This window comes from Erythrolamprus reginae, unplaced genomic scaffold (genome assembly GCF_031021105.1).
Source record: "Erythrolamprus reginae isolate rEryReg1 unplaced genomic scaffold, rEryReg1.hap1 scaffold_141, whole genome shotgun sequence".
Lineage (NCBI taxonomy): Eukaryota > Metazoa > Chordata > Lepidosauria > Squamata > Dipsadidae > Erythrolamprus > Erythrolamprus reginae.
The window spans coordinates 84,959-106,513 of record NW_027248549.1 but is presented as its reverse complement, the minus strand read 5'-3'; the positions used below and the strand labels follow the sequence as shown (position 1 = coordinate 106,513).

At 59.8% G+C, this 21,555-nt stretch overlaps 3 protein-coding genes across 4 annotated transcripts; 2 read left to right on the top strand and 1 right to left on the bottom strand.

The window, feature by feature from the left end:
* Nucleotides 1-852: 852 nt before the first annotated feature.
* On the top strand, nt 853-18,683 carry LOC139155926 (endoplasmic reticulum mannosyl-oligosaccharide 1,2-alpha-mannosidase-like). The gene is made up of 14 exons (XM_070731301.1): nt 853-1,095; nt 3,283-3,391; nt 3,710-3,840; nt 4,182-4,318; nt 4,552-4,661; nt 4,839-5,024; nt 5,352-5,500; nt 5,847-6,035; nt 6,592-6,782; nt 7,081-7,201; nt 7,710-7,907; nt 8,020-8,151; nt 9,244-9,395; nt 18,541-18,683. The coding sequence occupies exons 1-14, from the start codon at nt 925-927 to the stop codon at nt 18,620-18,622; spliced, it is 2,058 nt and encodes a 685-aa protein (XP_070587402.1). The 5' UTR covers nt 853-924; the 3' UTR covers nt 18,623-18,683.
* LOC139155928 (dipeptidyl peptidase 2-like) lies at nt 11,880-21,325 on the bottom strand. 2 transcript variants are annotated; one of them, XR_011557135.1, is made up of 13 exons: nt 21,185-21,320; nt 21,013-21,105; nt 19,786-19,925; nt 19,533-19,696; nt 19,313-19,448; nt 18,726-18,807; nt 17,936-18,102; nt 17,390-17,450; nt 14,298-14,416; nt 13,785-13,941; nt 13,327-13,459; nt 13,140-13,210; nt 11,880-12,594 (listed from the first exon to the last, which is right to left on the bottom strand). XR_011557135.1 is itself a non-coding variant. In XM_070731303.1 (13 exons), the coding sequence occupies exons 1-13, from the start codon at nt 21,267-21,269 to the stop codon at nt 12,489-12,491; spliced, it is 1,446 nt and encodes a 481-aa protein (XP_070587404.1). In that variant the 5' UTR covers nt 21,270-21,325; the 3' UTR covers nt 11,880-12,488. The 2 variants fall into 2 exon arrangements, 1 of the variants encoding a protein (XP_070587404.1); XM_070731303.1 differs by having other exon boundaries at nt 13,327-13,391; nt 21,185-21,325.
* On the top strand, nt 15,030-17,424 carry LOC139155927 (kelch-like protein 9). Its single transcript, XM_070731302.1, is given in 5 exon segments — nt 15,030-16,225; nt 16,357-16,575; nt 16,577-16,610; nt 16,709-16,869; nt 16,971-17,424. Coding segments are annotated over 5 exon segments (1,851 nt in total). The 5' UTR covers nt 15,030-15,154; the 3' UTR covers nt 17,337-17,424.
* Nucleotides 21,326-21,555: the final 230 nt, after the last annotated feature.

Below are 21,555 nucleotides of genomic sequence, written 5' to 3'. Positions count from 1 at the left end.
AAGAAGGGGACACTAGGTTTAATGCCGCATTATGTCTCCTTCCAAGAGGCTCCTGTCTTCTTCAGCCTCCTTGGAAGTCGAAGAATCAGCTAGGAAGGGCAGCAAAGGACGTAGAAGCATCAGGCTGCTTGGAAGGGAAACAACATTTTGGATGTGTATAGTAGCTGAACTATTGCTCACCGTTAAAAATGTGCTGTGTTGCATTTCTTTATGGAATTTCAGTGTAGGTGCCGCCCCAGATTTTCCCAGGAAACTTTAGAAATAATTGGGTGGGGCATTAATTCACTTGAACGGAAAGGCCCCCCCCCAATTCTTCCAATTTTGTTAAACTAACTTAAACACAGCTGACCACCTGACTAGCTACACTGTGTTCTCAATATTTGCCAACTTAGTTTCCCACGTAAAACAGGTAGAAGAGCCATGCGGGCGCAGGGCTTAGAATGCAGCATTGTAGGTAAAATCTGCCAATGGGCAGCAGTTCGATCCTGGCAGTCCCCAGGTTGGCTCCGCCTTCCCTCCTTCCCAGGTGGGTCAAATGAGGAACCGCTTAGGGATGTAAATCCCTATGAAGCCGCGTGTAAATGCAAGTGCTGCTGCTGTCACCTTTTTCCCAGCAAATACGCCTGTCAAGAGGCTGAGAAGGCCACGCGAGTTAAATCAAAGAGTCGCCTGGAGTTGAGGGCTGGGTCACGTGGCGTGCAAGTTTGGTTCTCGCTTGCTGTTGACTGGCCTCCTGCGCGTTTCCCGGTGAAGGCTAGAGGGCGCTGTTGGCAACTTAACATCTCCAAGAAAGGAGGGACTCCGCGGCGTCCCAGCGCGGCCGTTCTAGGCTCCCATCTCGGTGCGGGCGGACAGCAACAGGAAGCGAGATGGCGGCGGGCGGAGGGGAGCTCCGCGGCTCCTGAAGGGAAACCGTTGGCCGCCATGTATTCGGCCTCCTCCGCCTCCTCCTCCTCGCCGCCGCCGCCGCCTCTCCTGCCCCCCCCGCGGCGGGACTTCATCTCGGTCACGCTCAGCGGCGACCAGTTCCAGGCGGCGGGCGGCGGCGGCGGCTACAACAACAGCAAGGCCTGGCGGAGGCGCTCCTGTTGGCGGGTGAGAGGAGCCATAGAGTCGGGATGGGGCAGAGGGGCTCCACGGCGCCCTCTAGGGGAGAGGCAGCTGGCGGGGACGGCCTCTGTTCCGCGCCCCCTGGCGGCGGGGGAGGAACTGCAGCGCCTGGGCTGCCGCGGGAGGACTTGTCCCTTCTGAACTGCAAGACTGGGGGGGGGAGAAAGCCCCCCAGGTGGACTGGCCCTTCCCTGGCCTGAAGAGCGGGGGGCGAGGGGGGCGGGCCTGGCTGCCCCGGTTGGAGGGGCCTGGCAAGGGGCCTGGCGGGGCTGCGGCCGTGGGCGTTGGGGGGCTGCTGTCCGAGGGTCGGTGCTGAAGAGGCAGCCGGGCTCCGCAGGGCGGAAAGTCTCGTCCCTTCAGCTGGCAGCCACGGAGACCCCTTTCCCCCAGGGGCCGAAGCAGGGGCTGTAGGTCAAGGAAGGGGGCGGGCAGGGGGGTCCCTCTTCGGGGCTTCTGGTCCCCCCACTGAGCTTCCTACCCTTCAAATGGATCGTTTTTGCCTTTATCTTTACCTCACCTACAAAAAAATACAGATCAAATTGAAGGGGTCCAAAGGCCGACTGCAAAAAGGGGGGGAGGTCTGAAGCATCAAACTTATCCGGAAAGACTTCAGGAACTCAGTGGGGAGGACAGAAGGAAAAGGGGGACAGGATCGAAGCATTTAAATATGTTCAAGGGTTCAATAAGGTTCAGGAGGGTTTAAGGGTTTTCATAGGAAAGTGAACCCAAGAACAAGGGGACACAATCTGAGGTTAGTTGGGGGAAAGATCAGAAGCAATGTGAGAAAATATTATTTGACTGAAAGAGCAGTAGATCCTTGGAACAAACTTCCAGCAGACGTGGTTGGTCAATCCACAGTAACTGAATTTAAACATGCCTGGGATAAACACAGATCCATCCTAAGATGAAATACAGGAAATAGCATAAGGGCAGACTAGATGGACCAGGAGGCCTTTTTCTGCTGTCAATCTTCTAGGTTTCTATGCTATCAGGGCAACCTGGTCAACCCAGCTGTGGAGTGGAGCACCTGCTACTTCCACTTTTGCCTTTCAGCCCCAATTCAGGGCCCTTCACAGGCAGTTGCTTTCACCACAAACTATTTTTGTCTCAAATTTATATTTTACGGACAAAGAAACAAAGGGAGACTAGTACAGTATAGATCTATTTCAAGCTATTTAGTTCTTATCAGCCCATGGCAGGGATGGCTAGATTCATACTAGTCTCCCTTTGTTTATTTGTCGGTAAAATATAAATTTAAGACAACTTGAGATAGTCTGAACACGGGAGTTGCGTCCTCTTTAAGAGTAAAGGAGAGGGTGGGTGGACTGAGAACCCATCAAGTTCAGGATCTCACGCACCATAAAATCCAGTTTGGTGCCTCCGGGTGTGTCAGCCATCGCCCAACAACACGCAGGTTTTTAAACCCTGTGCTGCCTTTGAGCCTGAAAGCATCACATCAGTGTCAAGGCTGGATAGAAATGATTGATTGATTGATTGAATTTATATTGCCACCTAGTCGCCCATGGCGATTCGAGGCGTATTACAAAATATAAGACCACATTTAAAACCATTTTTAAAAAACCCTCTTTAGACAGTTTGTTTTCCAGAGAAATAGCCCAGCCAGTGGAGGAGGCTGGCAGCAGGTGCACTTCTGGTAATGGGATCATTTCGAGAGGAGGAAGGAGGCCCCCGGAGGCGTGGCCGTTGTTGGTCTTTCAAGGAGTTTCTCCTTTGTGGCATTTAGCGGAGAAGTGGTTGCGTGTGTGCCTGGCAGCCGCCATCCCTCTGAACACGGGAGAAGCAGAGTAGAGCATGAATTGCCTTGTGCGTGAGAATTTCTTCCTCCTTTGAGGCCGGGCGCTGAGAGGGGGATGGGGGTCGCATCAGGGTCTTCGCAAAGAGAAGCCGAGGCAGAGACCTGGGTCCTGTGTTGCCTGCTGTCAGTCACCGAGTCAGAAGCGTTTTGTTCTTTTGATCCTGCTGTCAAAGGCCTGAAATAAATGCTCCAGCCGCAGAGTCCCCCCCTCTTGGTCGCAGTACTTGGGGGCAGGCAAAGCCGACAGGGCGGTGCGAGTGGGCAGCATTCAACCATGCTTGGGGAGGGGAAGGGGGGGAGGAGACTTGGGCAGAGGGTCAGCGGCTGAAGGTTCCTTTTGCAACGTTCCCCCTCAGAAATGGAAGCAGCTGTCCCGCCTTCAGCGCAGCATCATCCTCTTCCTCTTCGCCTTCCTGGTCGTCTGTGGCATCAGGACGTATGCAAACGTGGCTGACCCCTGGAAAAGTAGGTTCCCGCGCGTTTTGCCTCCGTGAGAATGACCCGGCTGCTTTTGGAGCAGCTAAAACCTCAGTTCTGTTCCTTCTCCGGATGTCTCTGCAGTTACCTGGGGGCTTGTGTTGAAATGAAAGGGGGTCCTGCTTGGCGGCTCTGCCGTCACAAATCAAACTGCAGCTGCATCTTGTTTGTTTTGATTGTGCAGGAACAAGAAGGTTTTGCAGAATTTAATGCTGTCGTGCTCTTTTCTTGCCTGAAACCGACCTGGTCCCAGCTGCACTTTCACTCCGTTGCATCAGGTTCATTGCCGTTAATGTCTCCGTGCAGGTGCGAGCGGTGGATCTGTGGAGGAGCAGAAGGCTGACCGGGAGATCCCGGGATTGAATCCAGCCAACCAGGCCATTCTCCCCATGCCCCAGAAAGCCCAGGATGCTGCTCTCGGGGACTTCTCACCTCAAGTAATTCCCCCTCCCTCCCCCCCTCCCCCTCCCTCCCCCCTCCCCCTCCCCCTCCCCCTTATCTCATTGTCAGTTAAGGGTCAGTTAGCAGTTTCTAGGCAGCTGAGCTGCACCATGGTCAATCTGGTCTTTGAACTCCCTATCTGGAAAGAATTTTCCTAACCAGACTGATCCCCAGACTGGCCTGGACTGGACTGAGTCACACACACACACACACACACACCCTTGGGCCAACGCAGCAGTCTAACCCGGCCGGAGGGACCCTCCTTCCCCCCTGCTTTCTTTGGGGCCTTTCGGTCTCCACTGCTGCCCATGAACCGATTCCTCCGTTTGTTGCCCAGAAACCTCCCAGGCAGGGTCCTGCCCGGCGAGGGCCCCCCAACCTGCAGATCCGGCCCCCTTGGCGGGAGGCGGAGGCCAAGTCCCAGGAAGGAGCCACCCGAGCGGAGGGGAAGGACCCGGATAAGCCTGTCATCAGGTGAGCCCCTTGCTCCCCTCGGTCCAGCCTCGGACACTGCTGGACCCCTGCCCTGCGGCAATGTAGGAACCGTGGGGTCCTTGACTCGCAGCCAGCCGAGGCCTCACCTGGGGGTCCCACCTGTGCTGATTGGTAGGGGAGGGGCTCCAACCCCTGGGGGTCTCTTCCTGGCGTGGGCCGTGGCGTAGGGGAGGGCCAGGGAGCGGAGAAAGCAACCCCCCCTCTTTCTGCAGCTGGAGAGGGGCCGTGATTGAGCCCGTCCCGAGCCCTGAGCCCCCATCCAAGAAGGCCAGCCATCCAGGGAGGCCTTCTGCCGTGGCGTCCGAGGACCAGAAAGAGCCAGGTAGTGGGCGGGGCTAACCCGGGTGGCTGCCCAATGGGGAGGCCCCTTTGCTGACACGGCAGCCCACCCTTCCTTCCGCAGGGCCTCCTCCTGGGAGAGGGGTGGCTCTGCGTTTCCTCTCTAGAGCAGCTCCTGACCTCCCCTCCCTCCCCTCCCTCCCCTCCCTCCCCCTTGCAGGGGCCCTGAACAAGCGCCAGGTGGCCGTGATCGAGGCCTTCCGCCACGCCTGGAGAGGCTACAGGGAGTTTGCCTGGGGCCACGATGAGCTGAAGCCCATCTCCAAGTCCTACAACGAATGGTTTGGCCTCGGACTGACCCTCATCGACGCGCTGGACACCATGTGGATCTTGGGCTTGAAGGCAGGTCCGTGCTTTGCCTGTGGGTTTGCTGGGCAGGGGAGCCTAGAGGAGGCTGCAGGCCGAGGGGGCTCCTCTCCCCCTCCTCTGGGCCTCTGTCCTTGCAAGCGGGGTGGGGGGTGGGGGGCTGTGCCTGGCGGGACAGAGGCCCAGCGTGGAGCAGACGGAAGGGGAAGCATCCCAGGGGCTCAGCCGGCCCCCCTCCCTCCTCCAGAGCACGTGAGCCTGGACAACAGGGCCTGGGGCTTCTCATTCAGAGGGGGTGGGGTCTGGAGGGAGGGGGCTGCCCGGGAGAAGCCGGCTGAGGCCTCTGGGCTTCCTCTCCCTGGTGCAGAGTTCAAGGAAGCCCGAGAGTGGGTGGCCAAGGAGCTGGACTTCAAGAAGGACGTGGATGTCAACCTCTTTGAGAGCGCCATCCGTATCCTGGGGGCCCTGCTGAGCACTTACCACTTGTCTGGCGACAGGCTCTTCCTGGAGAAGGCGGTAAGGGTCTCGCTGGCCTCTGAGGACCTCCCCCCCGCCCGAGGGACCCTGCTCAGAATGATCAGGGAATAGGTCTCTCTGAATAGGTCTCTCCCCTCTCCCAGCACCTAAGGATGGTTTCTTTCTTTCTTTCTTTCTTTCTTTCTTTCTCTCTCGCTTTCTTTCTTTTTTTCTCTCTTTCTCTCTCTCTCGCTTTCTTTCTCTTTCTCTCTCTCTCGCTTTTTCTTTCTCTTTCTTTCTCTCTCGCTTTCTTTCTTTTTTTCTCTCTTTCTCTCTCTCTCCCTCCCTCCTTCCTTCTTCTTTCTCTCCCTCCTTCCTACCCTTGTGCAATTTCTCCCTTGTCCAGAGAGATATCGGGAGCAGGCTCATGCCGGCCTTCAACACCCCTTCCAAGATCCCCTTTTCGGACGTCAACATTGGCAAGGGCACAGCCCACCCCCCGCGCTGGACCTCCGACAGCACCGTGGCCGAAGTGACCAGCATCCAGCTGGAATTCAGGGAGCTCTCCCGCCTGACCGGCGATGAGAAATTTAAGGTGAGGGTGGGGGGACGTAGACTGGCTGGGCTCCCTCCTCTTCGTGGCTATGCGGTGGCAGGGGAAGACCCTGCCTGGTCAAGGAGGCTTTTCAGCCTTTGGGGCCGTCAGTTAGAGTAGAGAGGTTGGGGTGGTCCACCTCCCTCTTGGCTATTTAGTTGCAGTAAGACGGTCAAGAGAAGGAAGCCTGCAGAAAACGTCTCTCCCGATAGCAGTAGCCCTTAGACTTATCTACCAAGGCTTCCCAGTGCTTTCCCAGCCCTGGGGTCAGGCTCTGGCCCCCCAGCATCCTGGGTCCTCAGACGGATGGAAGGCTGAGTCCACCTTGTAGACTTGGTCATCTCTAGCCAAGGCTTCCTGCATTTCTTCTTGGGGGGCAGTTCCCAGAGGGTGTAGCCCCCCCCCCCCCCCCGAAGGAACCGGGTCCATTCCCTCGGAAGTCCGGCTGCCGCACATCCTGTATTTCAGAGCCCGGTTTGTGTCCACTGCTTTTACCTGGTTCTGGTTGTGGTGGACACAGAGTGTGGCCAAGCTCCTCTGTCCCTTTTCTCCCTAGAACGCTGTGGACAATGTGATGCGGCACGTCCACTCCCTCTCGGGCAAGAACGACGGCCTGGTGCCCATGTTCATCAACACCAACAGCGGGCAGTTCACCCACCTCGGGGTCTACACCCTGGGCGCCCGAGCCGACAGCTACTACGAGTATCTGCTCAAGCAGTGGATCCAGGGAGGGAAGAAGGAGAACGAGTAAGACCCTCAGGACAGAGGTCCGGCCGAGCTTCCTAGGGCTTTCACCAGGAGTGGACTTTGGGCAGATCTGAAGAACTCATTCAATCTCACATCCAGGAGTCCTCTCCTGGGCTTCTTGGGACACTGGGCCCACACGCAGGGCCCCCTTCTCAGGCCCAGCGCTTCCCCAGTGTGTGGGATGGGGAGACCAAGGGGGCCCAGCGCAGAAAAGGCCTGGCAGTGGCCCCCGTGGCCCTTATTGACCTTGCTAGCGGCGTCCCAGCCACTAATGAAGGCGCCCCTGCCCCCCCCACAGGCTCCTGGAAGACTACGTGAAGGCCGTGGAGGGCGTGAAGATGCACCTGCTGCGGAGGTCCCACCCCAAGAGGCTGAGCTTTGTGGGGGAACTCGCTCACGGGCGCTTCAGCGCAAAGATGGTGAGCCTCGGCCCTCCCCCACAGCTCTGGTGAAAGGGGGGGCTAAGGCAGAAGAGCCAGATTACCCAGCCCCCCCTTCCACCCCAATGTTTACCAAGATTGTTGCTGGGCAGTGTGTGTGTGTGTGTGTGTGTGTGTGTGTGTGTGTGTGTCTCCTCTCCCGGTGTCTGAACGGCAGTGGGTGAGTTGGCTTAGTGAGTCAGATTTCAGGCTCCGGCTGCTGCGCTTTGGGCCCTTCTGCAGGGCCGGTCAGTCACGCGAACCCCATGAAGGCCTCTGGGCTGCCTCCCTCCCTCAAGGGCTCCCAGCGCCTGCCCAGCTCTTCCCCCTCTTCCCGCCTGCTTCGCTTTCCTCCCCCCCCCCCGAGAGCCGTGACAGGAAGGCAGCGGGTCCATGCGTGGCCTCTGCAGGGAGCCCAGGGGAGGGAGGGAGGGAGAGGGGGGCTCTGGGCAGGGGAGGCCTGCGCCCCACCAGCCCTTCCCCCACCTATCTCCTGTCTCCGGAGCAGGATCACCTGGTCTGCTTCTTGCCTGGCGTCCTGGCCCTCGGCGCTCACAACGGGCTCCCCGCAGATCACCTGACCCTGGCGGCCGAGCTGGCCGAAACCTGCTACCAGATGTATGCGCAAGTAGAGACCGGACTGAGCCCCGAGATCGTCCACTTCAACATGCACCCCCAAAAGGACCGGAAGGACGTGGAAATCAAGGTGAGGAGCTCAGCAGGGCTGGGCCTCCCCCCCCGCAGCCTCCCCATCCAGGGCACGAGGGACCCTGGGGCAGAAGTGACCCCCAGCTTCCCTGCCGCTCCCCTCTGCCCAGACGGCCGACCGGCACAACCTGCTGCGTCCCGAGACGGTGGAGAGCCTCTTCTACCTCTACCGGTTCACCGGAGACAAGAAGTACCAGGACTGGGGCTGGGAGATCCTGCAGAGCTTCAACCGGTACACCCGGGTAAGGCCACGCTGGAAAGGGGGCAGCCCCTCAGCCCTCCCTCCACCAGCCCCGGGGGCCCAGTCCCATTGGGAGTCTAAGTAGAACAGGAGGTCCAGCAAACCTGGGGAATCGGGGAACTGTCAGGGAAATTGGCAGTTCAGGGAATATCAGGGGATTATCAGGGGATTCTTGGAAAAAAATGGAATAAATCGGGGAAAAACCAAACTATATTCAAATGTTTAAAGGTCAGGGCAAAATCTTGTAAAGAAAAAAACAGATCGCGCTGCCCGGCCGAGTCAGGCCAAAATGAGCCTAACTGTGGCAACCACTTGCTTCCTCAGCTACCGGTATTTCTCCAGGGCTTGACCGTTTGGTGTGGCGTCATCTACGACCGCGACTTAACTAGATTGCAAGTGACAGGGAAATGTCAGGGAAATATCAGGGAATCTCAAAATGCTTTCTCCCCCCTGGACCCCTTGTAATAAAGAAATACAGTAGTACCCCTGGATACGAGCATGATTCGTTCCAGAAGGGAGCTCGTATGTCGAGGCAGCTCGTATCTGGAACAAATGGCTTTAGACGTTGTTTTCCCCCTCCGAGATAAGCAGAAGCAAGGATTCTTGCGCCACCTAGTGGACGCTCGGCTCGTATCCCGAATTTGAGCTCGGGACTAGAACAGAAATTTCTCTCCCCTCGTGGCTCGTATCTTGGAACACTCGCATGTGGAGCAGCTCCTATCTAGAGGTCCTGCTGTAATAATAAATAAATAGTTAGCAGGAAGTACAGCTGGGAGGGGGATTGGCTGAAGCAGGCTGCCGTTATTTTTGTTATTGTTGTTGTTGCTATTTTATCAACAATACAACATGACCATTGCTGCTGTTGTGATGATGATTCCTAGGCCGCCCTTCTGCAGGGGGCTCAGGCCAGGCTTGCGGAATAGAAGGGAAGACCAAATGGACAGCTATAAAACCCTTAAAACCATGCAGACGGCTTCATCCCGGCACCATCAGTTGGGCGGAGCAGAGTCTCCAGGCTCAACAAGGGGGGTGGGCCCAGACAAGGGTCAGCCTTGGTGGCCTTCAGATTCCACACTCGGCTTCCCCCATCCAGGTCCCGACCGGCGGCTACACGTCCATCGACAACGTCCAGAGCCCCAGCAACCCGGAGCCGCGAGACAAGATGGAGAGTTTTTTCCTGGGCGAAACCCTCAAGTACTTTTTCTTGCTCTTCTCGGACGACGCGAACCTGATCAACCTGGACCGGTACGTCTTCAACACGGAGGCCCACCCGCTCCCCATCTGGACCTCGGCATAAACCGGAGCCTGCCGGGCGTCTGCCGTTCCCAGGTCCGGTCCCGGGGGCCCGAAGGGAGGCACGTAGCGGCATTCCTGGTGGAGGAAAGGTGGGTCTCCAGAATCACTGCGCCCCCTCCCCAGGAGGAGTGGGCCCCTGCCACGCCAGACCCCGCTGGGCGTAAGTGGGGAGACCCCGGGAGCCTCGAAGCTGTCCAGGAGGGCCCGGTCTCCTTCCGTTGCCTCCCTTCCACCTCCGGGGGGGGGGGAGATGGGGGGGCTTCTTCCGTGTCCCAGGATCATTCCGTGGCTGCCACCGGTGGGAGAGGTGGGGAAGGGGCCGTGCTGTCCAGAGGGGACCCCTCCCCTCCCCTCGGAAGAACAGTGTTTCAGTCCTTGGGGGAATTTGTGCCCTGTTGCGAACTGGGGAGAAGCTGGACGGGACGGTCTACACATATATATATATATATATTTTCTTAACTTATCTGCAGCAACGCAGGGAGGAAAATGTGAAAATTTACATTGTGAAAGAAACAAACAAAAGCAGGTGGTTGTCTATGTAGGAACTTATGTGTGTATATTGTGAATAATGTTTTGGCTCAGGTATCCTTTCCAATGACCGCTCCCTGCCTGGGTCCCTCTTCCAGGGGGGGGGGGGGCAGGTGGCGCCCGGCCTTGACTTTGCAAGCATTATTGGGGGGGGGGGGGGGGGGGAAGCGCCCTCCTGTCCCCAGAGTGGACTCCTGCCCCACCTCTGGCGCTTGAAAAGTTCCCCCTGGAAAGGGCCAAGGGGCCAAGCCGGCCTTCCCACCAGGGCTTTTAATGACCCGGTCACTCCAGGTGCAAACTCAGAGGGGTTTTTACACGCAGGTGGAGCACAGGCTGCCTTGGTGGTGGTCTTTTTGCCTGGCCTCCCCTTCCTCGGCCTTTTTGTGTCCCCCCATCACTTAATCTCCGCACTTTAATGGGGGGGGGGGGGAGAGACGATTCCTGGGAGGACCTTCCCCGGTTTTGGGGGGGGGGCTGGGGATCTTTTTGTACTGGGGGGGTGGGGGGGTTCCTCCTTGTGCCCTTCGCGCTTCTTGCTGCTGCGGCCTTGAAGAGCTGCTCTACCCCCAGCCCTGCCGAGACAGGCTGCCCTTGCCCCCTTGGCACGGAGGGCAGCTGCAGGGGCCACTGCTGGAAGTCCCAGCGGGATTGTTTTCTGCAAAAGGGGTTTCGGTCAGAGGGACCGGCCATCCCGCTCCTTCTCGGTGTGGCCCCCCTGACCCAAACAGAAAATGCACCTTTCTTGAGACTCTGACCCTCGGTGCTACCTAAGGGGTGGGGACGGTGGCTCCGATCTTTGGGCACATGTCTCGAACCCGGCTCCTCCCCCCCTGCAATATGACCATCAGTCTGGCGACTCAAATGCTCTGGACAGTTGAAGCACAACAGCGTCGTCCTAAGGAAGCTTCCTTTCCAATCTCCTTGTACTGTTCACTGTGGACATTGTGGAGAAACTTCGCTGTGGCCACGGTCTCTCGTTTCCTTTGCTGTGGTGGCCACAAAGCCCAAACTGAGCGTGGGAGTCCTGGCTTCCGAGGGGGGGCGGGGGGCTTGCAAGGCTCTGTGAGGCAGTTTCCTGCCCTGTTCCCCCCCCTCCATTTAAACAGACCCTGGAATTTAAAAGCCATACTGTGAATGCCCAGTGTTGGGAGGCCGACACTTCACTTCGAGCCGGTGCCTTCTGGTCTCACGGGGAGAGAGGGGAGGGTCCCTCAGGGCCCCAGCACTTCTCCCAGAGCCCGGCTGCAGACCCCCCCATCATCCCCAGCGGTTCTCAGAGCCTCTTTTGCATCAGCCACCTGGGTCCTCCTCAGCCCCCCCCCAACATCAGCCCCCCCCCAGCACAGAACTGCTTTGCTCTTTGGTCGACCCCTGCACGACCCCTTAATTCCCCCTTGCCCCCCTCGTGTGCCCCATGGAGGCAGGAACGTCGTCCTAATCTGGGATGGAAAACCCAGCTCCGTCTTCCCGCTGGCCTTGCGCAGGGGGATCGGGGACACCCCCCACGCCCCCCCACGCGTGACTCTCCCGCCCTCTTCACCCCACGTCTTAAGAGCAAGTGACGGAGCCTTGACATGGCCAGGGACCATTGGCTGTAGGCTGACCACCAGTGAGGGTCTGCCGCTGCCCCTTGGCAGAGAAGCCATTGGCTATTGTGAGGAAACACACACACACACACACACCCTCCCTCTGTGCAAAATCACTTCCGAATCGGCTTCTCTCTCTCTCCCAAGAAGAGCCGGTTGCCACGGAGGCCTCGTGGGTGTGACCTGGTCTAAAGTGTTGGTTTCTTTTGCAAATGGTTCAACGTGTGACTCGCCCTTTTTGGCAAAGGGGGTGGGGGGGTGAAATCTCCGAAACGAGAGCGAATTGTGGCTGGGGAATTCAATCTGCAGGACTCTGCTCCACCTTAATAAACTTCCAATTTATTTTGAGACGCTGCGTTTTGCTGCTGCTTTCAATGCTTCTGTCCTGCCTGGACGGGATGAAAGCTGGTTTATGCGCAAGGGGTTGAAGGGTCCGAAGAAGAAAGACTCCGGGGAGGGAAACTGCCCCGCCCTCTGGCGCCCCAGCCCCCTCGATAGCCCCCCCGTTAGAGCTCCTCAGTGGGGACTCCGGAGTGGAAGCCCAGTTGGCAGAGGAAAGAAACACCCTTCCTTCCTTTGGGGGGGGTCTTCTGCCAGGGCAAAGCTAGAAGGCCCAAAGGTCCAACTCAGGGTAGCAGCACCCCCCCCCCCCATTGCCTTTAGGGGGGCCCCTGACCACCAATCTCCATGCATCCAAGCACCGAGGTCGGACCCTTCTCTCCCCACCCGCCCCTCCCAGACCCTTTCTTAGAAAGAGGGGAACCAAAGGGCAGTTTCATCCCAGCTCCCCCATGACCCCCCCTCCTGTAGGGAGCTTTTATCCCACGCTGTCCTTCAGCCCCGTGGCGTGAAGGTGTGACTGCTTCCAGAGGACCCTTCACGCCCAACGGGTCCGGTGGTGGTGGGGCTTCCGGCTGGCAACTGGGCACTACTTGGTGGCCTTGAGGGTGGCGGCCTCCACCCAGCCCTGGATGATCCTGGCTTCCTGTAGCCGAGCTTCCCTGACCGAGACGGGATCAGCTGGGTTGGAGCCCCTGTTTTGGAGGGGAGGGAGACAATAAGCCCAGGGGACCGGACCCTCCAGCCAGGGGAGCGGAGCAGTTGCAAGGGGCTTCTTCTCGGTGTGTTCGCCTTCGCCCTGCTTCCTCTTCCTGAAACACTTAAAGATCTTGAAACCCATTTAAATGGGGGGTGGGGGCAACGGACCATCTGAAGGGACTTTCTTAACCAATAAAGTCCAGTTGACCTTTGGCAAAAATAAAAGCCCCTTTGGGACAACCACGAGAAGCTCCAGAGACCCCCAAAGAGAATGGACGAGCAGTCGAGACCCCAGGGCTCCCCAGCTCAGCACCTGGGCCTGCATGGAGGCCCCTGAAGCAGCCCAGAGGCTGAAGGTCAGAGAGGGAGGACGGTCTCCCAAGAGGCCCTGAGAGCAAGGCGGCCTCGGCCGGAGAGGCGGGGGGCTGAGCCGGGGAGGCCTGTTGGGGCTCCACAGAGGGAGGGGAGAGCCTGGCAGAATCTGAGGAGCCCGGGGGGGGAGGGAGCAGGGGGGCGAGAGAAGCCGAGAGGGAAAACGTACCGGAGGTCGAGGTGGTGGGCGCCCCCTTTGATGGTGATGGCGGTCACAGAGGAGCTCAGGTTCTTCCGCACCTGGAACGGCAACGTCTGAAAGTCAAACTTTTGGCGGCCGAGGGGAGGGCGGAATAGTAGGGTAACGGGTCCAGGTAGATCTGACCAGATCCCAGGAACGCCGAGGAGGTACTTACGCCGCCTGATGTCCAGGGGTCCAAGTCTCCGTTGGAGAAAATAATGTTGCTTGCAGCAGCCAGATCTGGAGGAGTCAAGAGGACCCCAAGGTCGGTCCGAGCGCACGGAGGCCGCCCCGAGCCAGTGGGGAGGCTGAGGCCAGAGACAGAGCAGGGGTGTGTGTCTGGGGGGGTCACAGTTGAGGAGGGGCGGGGGCTGCCCCTCAGTGGCTCTGCAACAGCTCCGGCCTTTCCCAGCAAGTTCCTCGTAACCGGCCGGGCTCTTCCCACAAGGGGTCCCAGCCTTGGGCAGAGGGCTCCAGGCTCCCCCGGCAGGTTGTAGGGGCTCATAACGAGCCTCCTTCCACGGGACGCCTGTCCATCTGGGACCACGTCCGGCTGCCCGCTCTCCTCCCACAGATTCACCAAGAACAAATCCCCCCCCCTTTTCCCCAATCCCACCAGAGGCCGCCGCTCACCGCTGCCCCAGAAGTTGGTGCGCAGCCATGACGGCCGAGGGGAGACCCCCCACTTGCGGGAGCAGTAGCCTTCCCGGGCGGCCTCAGTGAAGGGCAGCTCCGGAAACATGTCAGTCACGTTGTTGCTGTCGAAGGTCAAGTTGATCTCGGTGCAGGCCTGGAGCGGAGAAGAGCCCGGCTGCAACTCACCTGTCGGCTCACCTGTCTACCCTGCGCCAGCCCAGCCCCCTGTCCTTCAGTGGGGAAGAAGCTGGCTCCTCTGTGTGGGGAGGGGAGCCCCACAGCAAGAAACACCCCACACCTTGCAAAAATGTTTGGGGAGCTTTGCTCAAGGAGACCAAGGGAAAAGTCCAGGGACTTGGGGAAATGTTTCTCCATTCCATCCCTGCCCATCAAATGCCTGGACATCCTGAATGGCAGCTGCCCATCTCCAACACCCCCCCCCTGTACCCTCCCTGCCGCAGCCTCCGTTCCTGGCCAGCCCCAGTGAGACAACTCTTCCCCCCAACCTACCTGGTAATCCCAGGCTTCAGCATCGGGGCCTAAGCCACAGCCGGTGGGATCGGCACATTTGTGGTACATCTTGTAAACGTCGAAACACGTTTCCATCCCCGTGGAGTTGTAAAATACTCCTGGTGGAGCAGGAAGAGGAGGCTGAGGAGCACTCTAGGTGCTCGAGAGAGAGACATGCTTCTTAAGCCTCAAATCATTCCCGGTAGGTCCACCGGGCACCCCCCGAGCCCCCCCCCCCCTTAAACCCAACGTGAGAAAAAAGCCCAGCTTGCTTCCAAAGTCTCGGATTAAAATTCTTTGGAAGACACGCAGCTAACACAGCCACAACGCCAGAACTGGAGCCCTTGGGAGGAAGTGAGGGAGATCGTTCACGAGCGCACCCCCTCCCCACCTCCAAAGGCTGAAGGCTTCAGCATGGGATGTAGGGCGGAGGAAGGGCAGAGGTCCTTTGGCCAGGCACAGGGGAGAGCTCTGCTTTGTCTTCTGCTGGTGGCTGGGCAGAGGCAAATGTCCCCCCTTAAACCTCTCCAGCGGAGGAAGAGCCGGACTTTCTCCCTCTGCTGCCTGCTGGCCAGACTGCAGGGGACAAGCTTGGACTTGCCTCCTTCCCCGCTCTGGCCGGACCAGGAAACGAAGGCCTGGTCGCACCTTGGTGGAGGCCAACCAATGGGAGGGAGGGAGGGAGGGAGGGAGGGGATCTGTTGCTGCTGCCTTGGAGACGAGGGATCGGCTGAAGCCCAGGAAAACGAGGGCGAAGCGGAGCTGGCAAGGCCGGCCGAGTCCGAAGAAGCCGGAGCGCCCGAGATGCCTCCCCCCTCCCAGGGGGCAGAGGGCAGGGAAAGGGCCGCTGCTGAGCTATGAGGGCCGCTGGAGAGATGCCTCTAGGGGACGGAGGAGGCCGGAGCCTCAGCTCGGACACCTACCTGCCCAAACTCCTGGAGGGGCTGCAGAACCTGCGTTGCCAGAGCGCCCTGTGCGACGTGGTGCTGGAGGCCGAGGGGGCCTCCTTCCCCGCCCACAGGGCCATCCTGGCCGTGGGCAGCGGCTATTGCAGGATGCGCTTCGCCAGGGAGGCGGCCAGCCAGGCAGCCCGGCTCACACTGCCGCCACCAGTGACCGCCCAGGGCCTGCAGGGTGTTCTATCATTCCTCTACTCTGGCCGGCTGGAGCTGACCCTTCAGATGGTGGAGGAGGTCTTCCGGGCAGCTGAGGCGCTGCTGGTGCGCGAGGTGATGAGCCTGGCCTTCCGCTTCCTGGAAGGGGCCCTCGACCGCCACACGGCCCTGCCCATCCTCAGCCTCGCCCGGCGGATCGGCCCCCAGGAGCTCCAGCTGAAGGTACAGCGCTGGGTGGGCAAGCACTGCGGCCACCTGCTGAAGGACCCTGAGCGGCTGAAGGCGCTGGACAGGGAGGCCCTCTGCGAAATCCTGGGGGGGGGGGACACGCAGGGGCTGAGTGAGCTGCAGCTCTTCCGGGCCGCCATCTGCTGGCTGGACCACCACGGCTCCCGTGAGGAAGACGCCACCCGGGTGCTGGGCTGCCTCCGCTTCCCTTCCATCCCACTCCCGGATCTGCAGGGGTCCGTCCAGGGAACGCCCGTCATGAGAACCGCGCCCGCTTGCCGTCGGTACCTCCAGGAAGCCCTGGACTACCACGGCCAGCCGTACGTGCAGCCGCTCCTCCTCCAGAGCGAGGGCACCCGGGCGCGACACCGGAACGAGAGGCTGCTGGTGCTGGGGGGCCGGTCGGCAGACAACGGCCTCTGCGGGGAGGTCTGGGCTGCGGACACGCATTGCCGTTCGTGGACCGCCGTGGGGAAGATGAGGGGGGCCCTCTACAACCACTGCGTGGCCGTCCTGCACGACTTCGTCTTTGTGTTGGGGGGCCAGGAGAGCTTCGACCCGACAGGCCAGGAGCCTTCCAGGAAGGTAAGGCCACCGCCAGGGTCTGGAGGGGCCCAGCCGGTGGCTGAGCGCAAGGGAATCCAGCGAGGCAGAGCTTCCCTCTCCCCGAAGGGAGGACCAGGGCAGCCACTGACCTTTCCCTCCTCCAACTCCAGGTGTTCCGGTTTGACCCCTGCTGCAACACCTGGCTGCAGCTGGCCAGCATGCTAGTGCCCAGGACCCGCTTCTACGCGGAGGCGCTGAACGAGCGGCTGGTGGCCGTGGGGGGAGGGGCACCGCTGGGGATGCCCACCGAGGCCGCCGAGGAGTACCACCTCGCCAAGAATGCCTGGCGGCCCCTCCCGCCTTTCCCGGTGCCGGTGGCTGACCACGCTGGGGGCGACGCACAGCAGCATCTTGTACATCTCAGGTGCGGAGGGGCAGAGGGGCAGCTGTCGCTGGCCGCTCGGGGTTTGGGGCAGCCCGGAGGAAGCAACGGCAGCCCTTCTTTTACTTCCTTCGGCACAGGGGGCATGGCGGGGGGCCAGACGCTGAGCACCATGTACAGCTACCTCCCCCACCTGCGCTGCTGGGTCAGGAACCGCCCGATGGCCTTTGCCCGCTGCGACCACGGCATGGCGACGGTGGGCGACCGCATCTTCTGCCTGGGAGGAAGGGCTCTGGCCAATGTAGGTGGCACTCGCCCTATCCCTCTGCGGGGTCTCGGGGCTCGCCTGGGCCTCCTTGGTAGTGGCCCCTGGCTCTGCCCTACCCTTTGGTCTCTTTGCAGGGCCAGGAGTGGGTCCCCGTGAGCGAGGCGGAGTACTACTGCCCCGCCACTGACCGATGGGCCCGGCTGCCTCTCTCGGCCATTGACCGCTGCCACTTCGGCCTTGCCGGCAGCCAGCTCCAGCTCTACGTCACAGGCGGAGGGTCACTGCGGCAGAGGAGCAAGGAGGACGGCGTCTGGGTCTGCCAGCCCAGCAGGGGAAGGTGGGCACAGGTGGGCCGCCTGCCCTGGGCCCTGGCTGGCCACGCCTGCTGCTTCGTTCACCTGCCGCCCGCGATTGCCGGCCCTTGGGAAGAGAGCAGCGGAAAGGAGCTGGACCCAGGCAGGGTGGGGTTTTCCCAGGGTGACACCCCCCACCCTCAGTGATCCTTCCCCGATGCCCCCACCCTGCAGAAATGAAATGGGTCGCAGCTACTCACCACAAAGAGCGGCCAGCCCTCGGATCGGGTCCTTACTGGTCAGCATCAGTTCACAGCCCACCTGAAAGACCAGACGTGCCCAGGGTCGATTCCTCAGCGCCCCCTCCCCATCCACAGCAGCTGGGCCCCTCGGCATCACCCCCTCCCCAAGCAGAAAGCCAGCTGGGCCACATCAGCCTTCTCGCTTGAAAACACCCCGCAACCTCAGTGGCCCAAAGCCCCAAACGCTTATATTGTCATGAAAGGGGGGGGGGACACCGGACCCAAATTTGGCTCTAGTGCTGCCTTGCGCAGGTCCATTCACTAAAGACCTGGTGGGTGGGTGGGTGGGTGGGTGGGTGGAGGGGGGAACAGGAGCCTCACTTTATTGGCTTAAGGGTCTCTGGAAAGAGCAAGCGAGGGACGTGGAAAGAATCTACTGTTTTTTTAAAATCACAACATCAGCATTAAAGAGATACCAACACCACACGTGTGTGTGTGTGTTCATTGTTGCCCAGCCAGGTACAGGCTGAGCTGCCCCACCTGCGAAGGAGGCCGCGATCTTACCTTGACCGGATAGGCTGGAAAGTGGCTCATAAAGTCGGTCTTGTACGGATAGTCCATCATGGCCATCATGGTGAAGGCATTCCGGGCAAACCCGAAGAGCTGCTGGACGTCCACTGGTGTCGAAAGCGGGCGGCAGAGAGACATCTCGGTGCCAATCTTCCCATAAGCTTAACACAAAGGAGGAGGGGGCATCTTTTGAGTTTAAGGGGGCCGCAACTGGCATCCTCCACCTGGTTACAAAAAGGCTGCAGTCTGGGTTTGACATAGAAGATTGACAGCAGAAAAAAACCTCCTGGTCCATCCTGTCTGTCCTTATACTATTTCCTGTATTTCATCTTAGGATGGATCTAGGCATGTTCAAATTCACTTACTGTGGATTTATCTAACACGTCTGCTGGGAGTTTGTTCCAAGCCTCTACTCCTCTTTCAGTCAAATAATATTTTCTCACATTACTTCTGATCTTTCCCCCAACTGACCTCAGATTGTGCCCCCTTGTTCTTGTGTCCACTTTCCTATTAAAAACACTTCCCTCCTGAACCTTATTTAACCCTTGAACGTATTTAAGTGTTTTGATCGTGTCCCCCCTTTCCCTTCTGTCCTCCAGACTAGACAGATGGAGTCCATGGAGTCTTTCCTGGTCAGTTCTATGCTTAAGACCTTCCACCATATTTGTAGCCTGGGTTTAAACCTTCCTGGTGGACTGCAGCGTGGCAACGTATTCAGTCGCAAACTTCCCACCACTTCCCACCCGAAGGGCCACTGTCTCCCCTTCTGAGGTCCCTCCTTTACCTCCAAGCAGGCTGAGATCTTTGATTTGTCTGAAGGCTTCTCGGGCAGCATTGGCACAGGCTGGACTGTAGTTCTGAAAGTCCTGGAAGACAGATGGAATTCCCAAACGGAAGCAAGTTGCAGTACAGTGGCACCTCTACCTAAGAAGGCCTCTACTGACGAACTTTTCTAGATAGGAACCGGGGGTTCAAGATTTTTTTGCCTCTTCTCAAGAACCATTTTCCACTTACAAACCCAAGCCTCCAAATATATAACTGGAAAAGGCAGGGAGGAGCCTCCGTGGGGCCTCTCTAGGAACCTCCTGGGAGGAAACAGGGCCGGAAAAGGCGGGGAGAAGCCTCCGGGGGGCCTCTCTAGGCATTTCCTGGGAGGAAACAGGGCCTGCACCCTCCCTGTGGTTTCCCCAATCGAACGCCTTATTTGCTTCTACATTGATTCCTATGGGGAAAATTCCTCCTTCTTACAAACTTTTCTCCTTAAGAACCTGGTCACGGAATGAATTCAGTTCATAAGTCGAGGCAACAATGTATTTCAGATTCCCGGGGGGGGGATAAGCAGGGAAAGAGGAACACCCCCCCCAGTCTTACTGCTGTGACGTCCTGGAAGAACTGGCCGGAGTCTCCGATCCCCGCAGTGGACAGGACGGGGGCGCTGGCTGCGAGGGCCCCGGACACCAGGTTGGGGTACTTCAGCCTCATGTAGGCGCTCAGCATCCCTCCGTAGCTGGGGAGGGGGAGACCGGGGGGGGTGGTTATTGGCCCGGGCGGAGGGAGGAGGCGCTTTGCCCCCCCCGGTGCCCCCCCTCACCTGCCCCCAAAGGCGATGACTGGGCAGTTCTGTGCCCGGTGCTGCTCCTTCAGCCCCGCGATGAGGAGGGCGTAGTCGGCCAGGGCTTGCTCCACGCTCAGCAGGCCCACGTTTGGCCCCTGCAGGGAGGCCGCTCCGAAGGGAAGCGACTGCCCGTAATACCGCTGGTGAGAGACGCAGGGGCAGAGAGGAGCCTGTGAGGATCAGGGCGGACCCCCCCCCGCCTGCCCTGCCCGGAGCCCCCCCTGCTCACGTGTTCTGCAAAGACCACCAGCGCCCCCTGCTGCTCGGCCAGCTCCATCAGGAAGCCCGCGTTGAGGGCGAAGCTCCAGATGTCCCCTTCGTTGCCCGTGTAGAAGAAGATGGGGCCGACCCCCGGCTTCCAAAACTCCTCTGGGGGGGGCACAGTTAGGGTGTCAACAGGCTCAGACCCCCCCCCCCCAACAAGACAGAGTGGCTGCGGGTTCTGCCTCCCAAGGACACCTCCATCCACTCTGACCCCCACAGAGAGGGTCCACAACTTGGGCGTCCTCCTGGACCCACAGCTGACATCAGAGCACCATCTTTCGGCTGTGGCGAGGGGGGCGCTTGCCCAGGTTCGCCTGGTGCACCAGTTGGGGCCCTACTTGGACCAGGGGTCTCTGCTCATGGTCACCCATGCCCTCGTCACCTTGAGGTTCGACTACTGCAACACTCTCTACATGAAGGGTGTTTGGAAACTTCAGATCGTCCAGAACACAGATGTGGGAGCTGTCATGGGCCTCTCTGGACATATACGTGTCTGTCCACCATTCCGCGGACTGCACTGCCTGCCGATCGGTTTCCAGACACAATTCAAAGTGTTGGTGATGACCTATAAAGCCCTTCATGGCATGGGGGCAGATGACCTGTGGGACTGCCTCCTGCCACCTAAGTCCCAGTGACCAGTCACGTCCCCCAGAGTCGGCCTTCTCTGGGTCTCATCAACCGGACAATGTTGCATGGCGGGGCCTAGGGGAAGAGCCTTCTCTGTGGAGGCCCCAGCCCTCTGGAATCAGCTCCCCTGACCCAACCCCCCGGATACTGACACTGTCCCCCTCCTCCTTATTTCTGCCTCCAGGCTTGGGGCCATTAGATCTAGACCCCGTGGCCCATAAGTGGGAGGTACATGGCTGCGATTGAATTGTGTGATTGATTTAAATATACTGGGTTTTAATTAATTAGATTTCTTTTGTATTCACTGTTTTATATTGTGTCCTGTGAGCCGCCCCGAGGCTTTGGAGAGGGGCGGCATACAAATCTAATAAATAATAATAATAAATAATAAGAAAAATAAATAAATAATAAGGCAACCCAGAGCCCCCGCCCCGTAGTATGTGGGGCTGCACAAGGCGGGCTCCTGCAGAGGCCCCGCCCCCTGCTACCCGGGAGCCCCTCGGAAGGCCCTGCACTGGTGGGGGGGGGGGCGGAACGTGGGAGGCCGCTGAGCCCCCGAGCTCACCGGAGAGGAGGTACCGCTGCGGGAAGGTCCGGTTGCGGCCGCTCTGGAAGTTGAAGTGGTCCAGCTGCTGCGGGAAGAAGCGCACCTGGAAGGCTGCCGGGGGGGGGGGGAGGTCAGGGAGCGCAGAGGGAAACCCCGCCCAGCCCCCTCCCCGTGCCGCCCCCCCGCTCACCTGCCGCCCCCCCCAGCGCCGCCAGCAGGAGGAGGGAGGGGAGGAGGCGGGGGGGCCGCGGGGGTCCGGCCGAGATCGCCCCCATGCTGCGCCGCTGCTGCTGCCCGTCACGTGCGCGGAGGTCACGCGGCACTCCCGACCAGCCCCGCCCCCGGGAGGCGTGGCGCCGCCGTCTCCATGGAAACCGAGGCGCCGCGAGCCCCGCCCTCCTCCGCGCGCTCTCCTGGCCGGGCGCCCGCGAAGGGGTGTGCGTGGGGGGCGTTCCTGCTCCGGAAGCCCCGCCCCTCTCCGCCCCCTTCTCTCTGCGCCCCCCCCGCTGCCCCCCCTGCCAGGCGAGGGGAGGGGGCGCGCTCTGCACGTGCTCAGAGGCC

What these genes read in the sequence shown, in the direction of transcription:
- LOC139155926 (XM_070731301.1), top strand. Translation starts at nt 925, where the DNA reads ATGTATTCGGCCTCCTCCGCCTCCTCCTCCTCGCCGCCGCCGCCGCCT. An exon ending in GGAGGGAAGAAGGAGAACGA is followed by an intron (nt 6,783 to 7,080) that starts GTAAGACCCTCA and finishes CCCCCCCCACAG; the next exon opens with GCTCCTGGAAGACTACGTGA. An exon ending in GGAAGGACGTGGAAATCAAG is followed by an intron (nt 7,908 to 8,019) that starts GTGAGGAGCTCA and finishes CCCTCTGCCCAG; the next exon opens with ACGGCCGACCGGCACAACCT.
- LOC139155928 (XM_070731303.1), bottom strand. Translation starts at nt 21,269, where the DNA reads ATGGGGGCGATCTCGGCCGGACCCCCGCGGCCCCCCCGCCTCCTCCCC. An exon ending in TGGTGGTCTTTGCAGAACAC is followed by an intron (nt 19,697 to 19,785) that starts GTGAGCAGGGGG and finishes GTCTCTCACCAG; the next exon opens with CGGTATTACGGGCAGTCGCT. An exon ending in TTCCAGCCTATCCGGTCAAG is followed by an intron (nt 17,451 to 17,935) that starts GTAAGATCGCGG and finishes CTGGTCTTTCAG; the next exon opens with GTGGGCTGTGAACTGATGCT.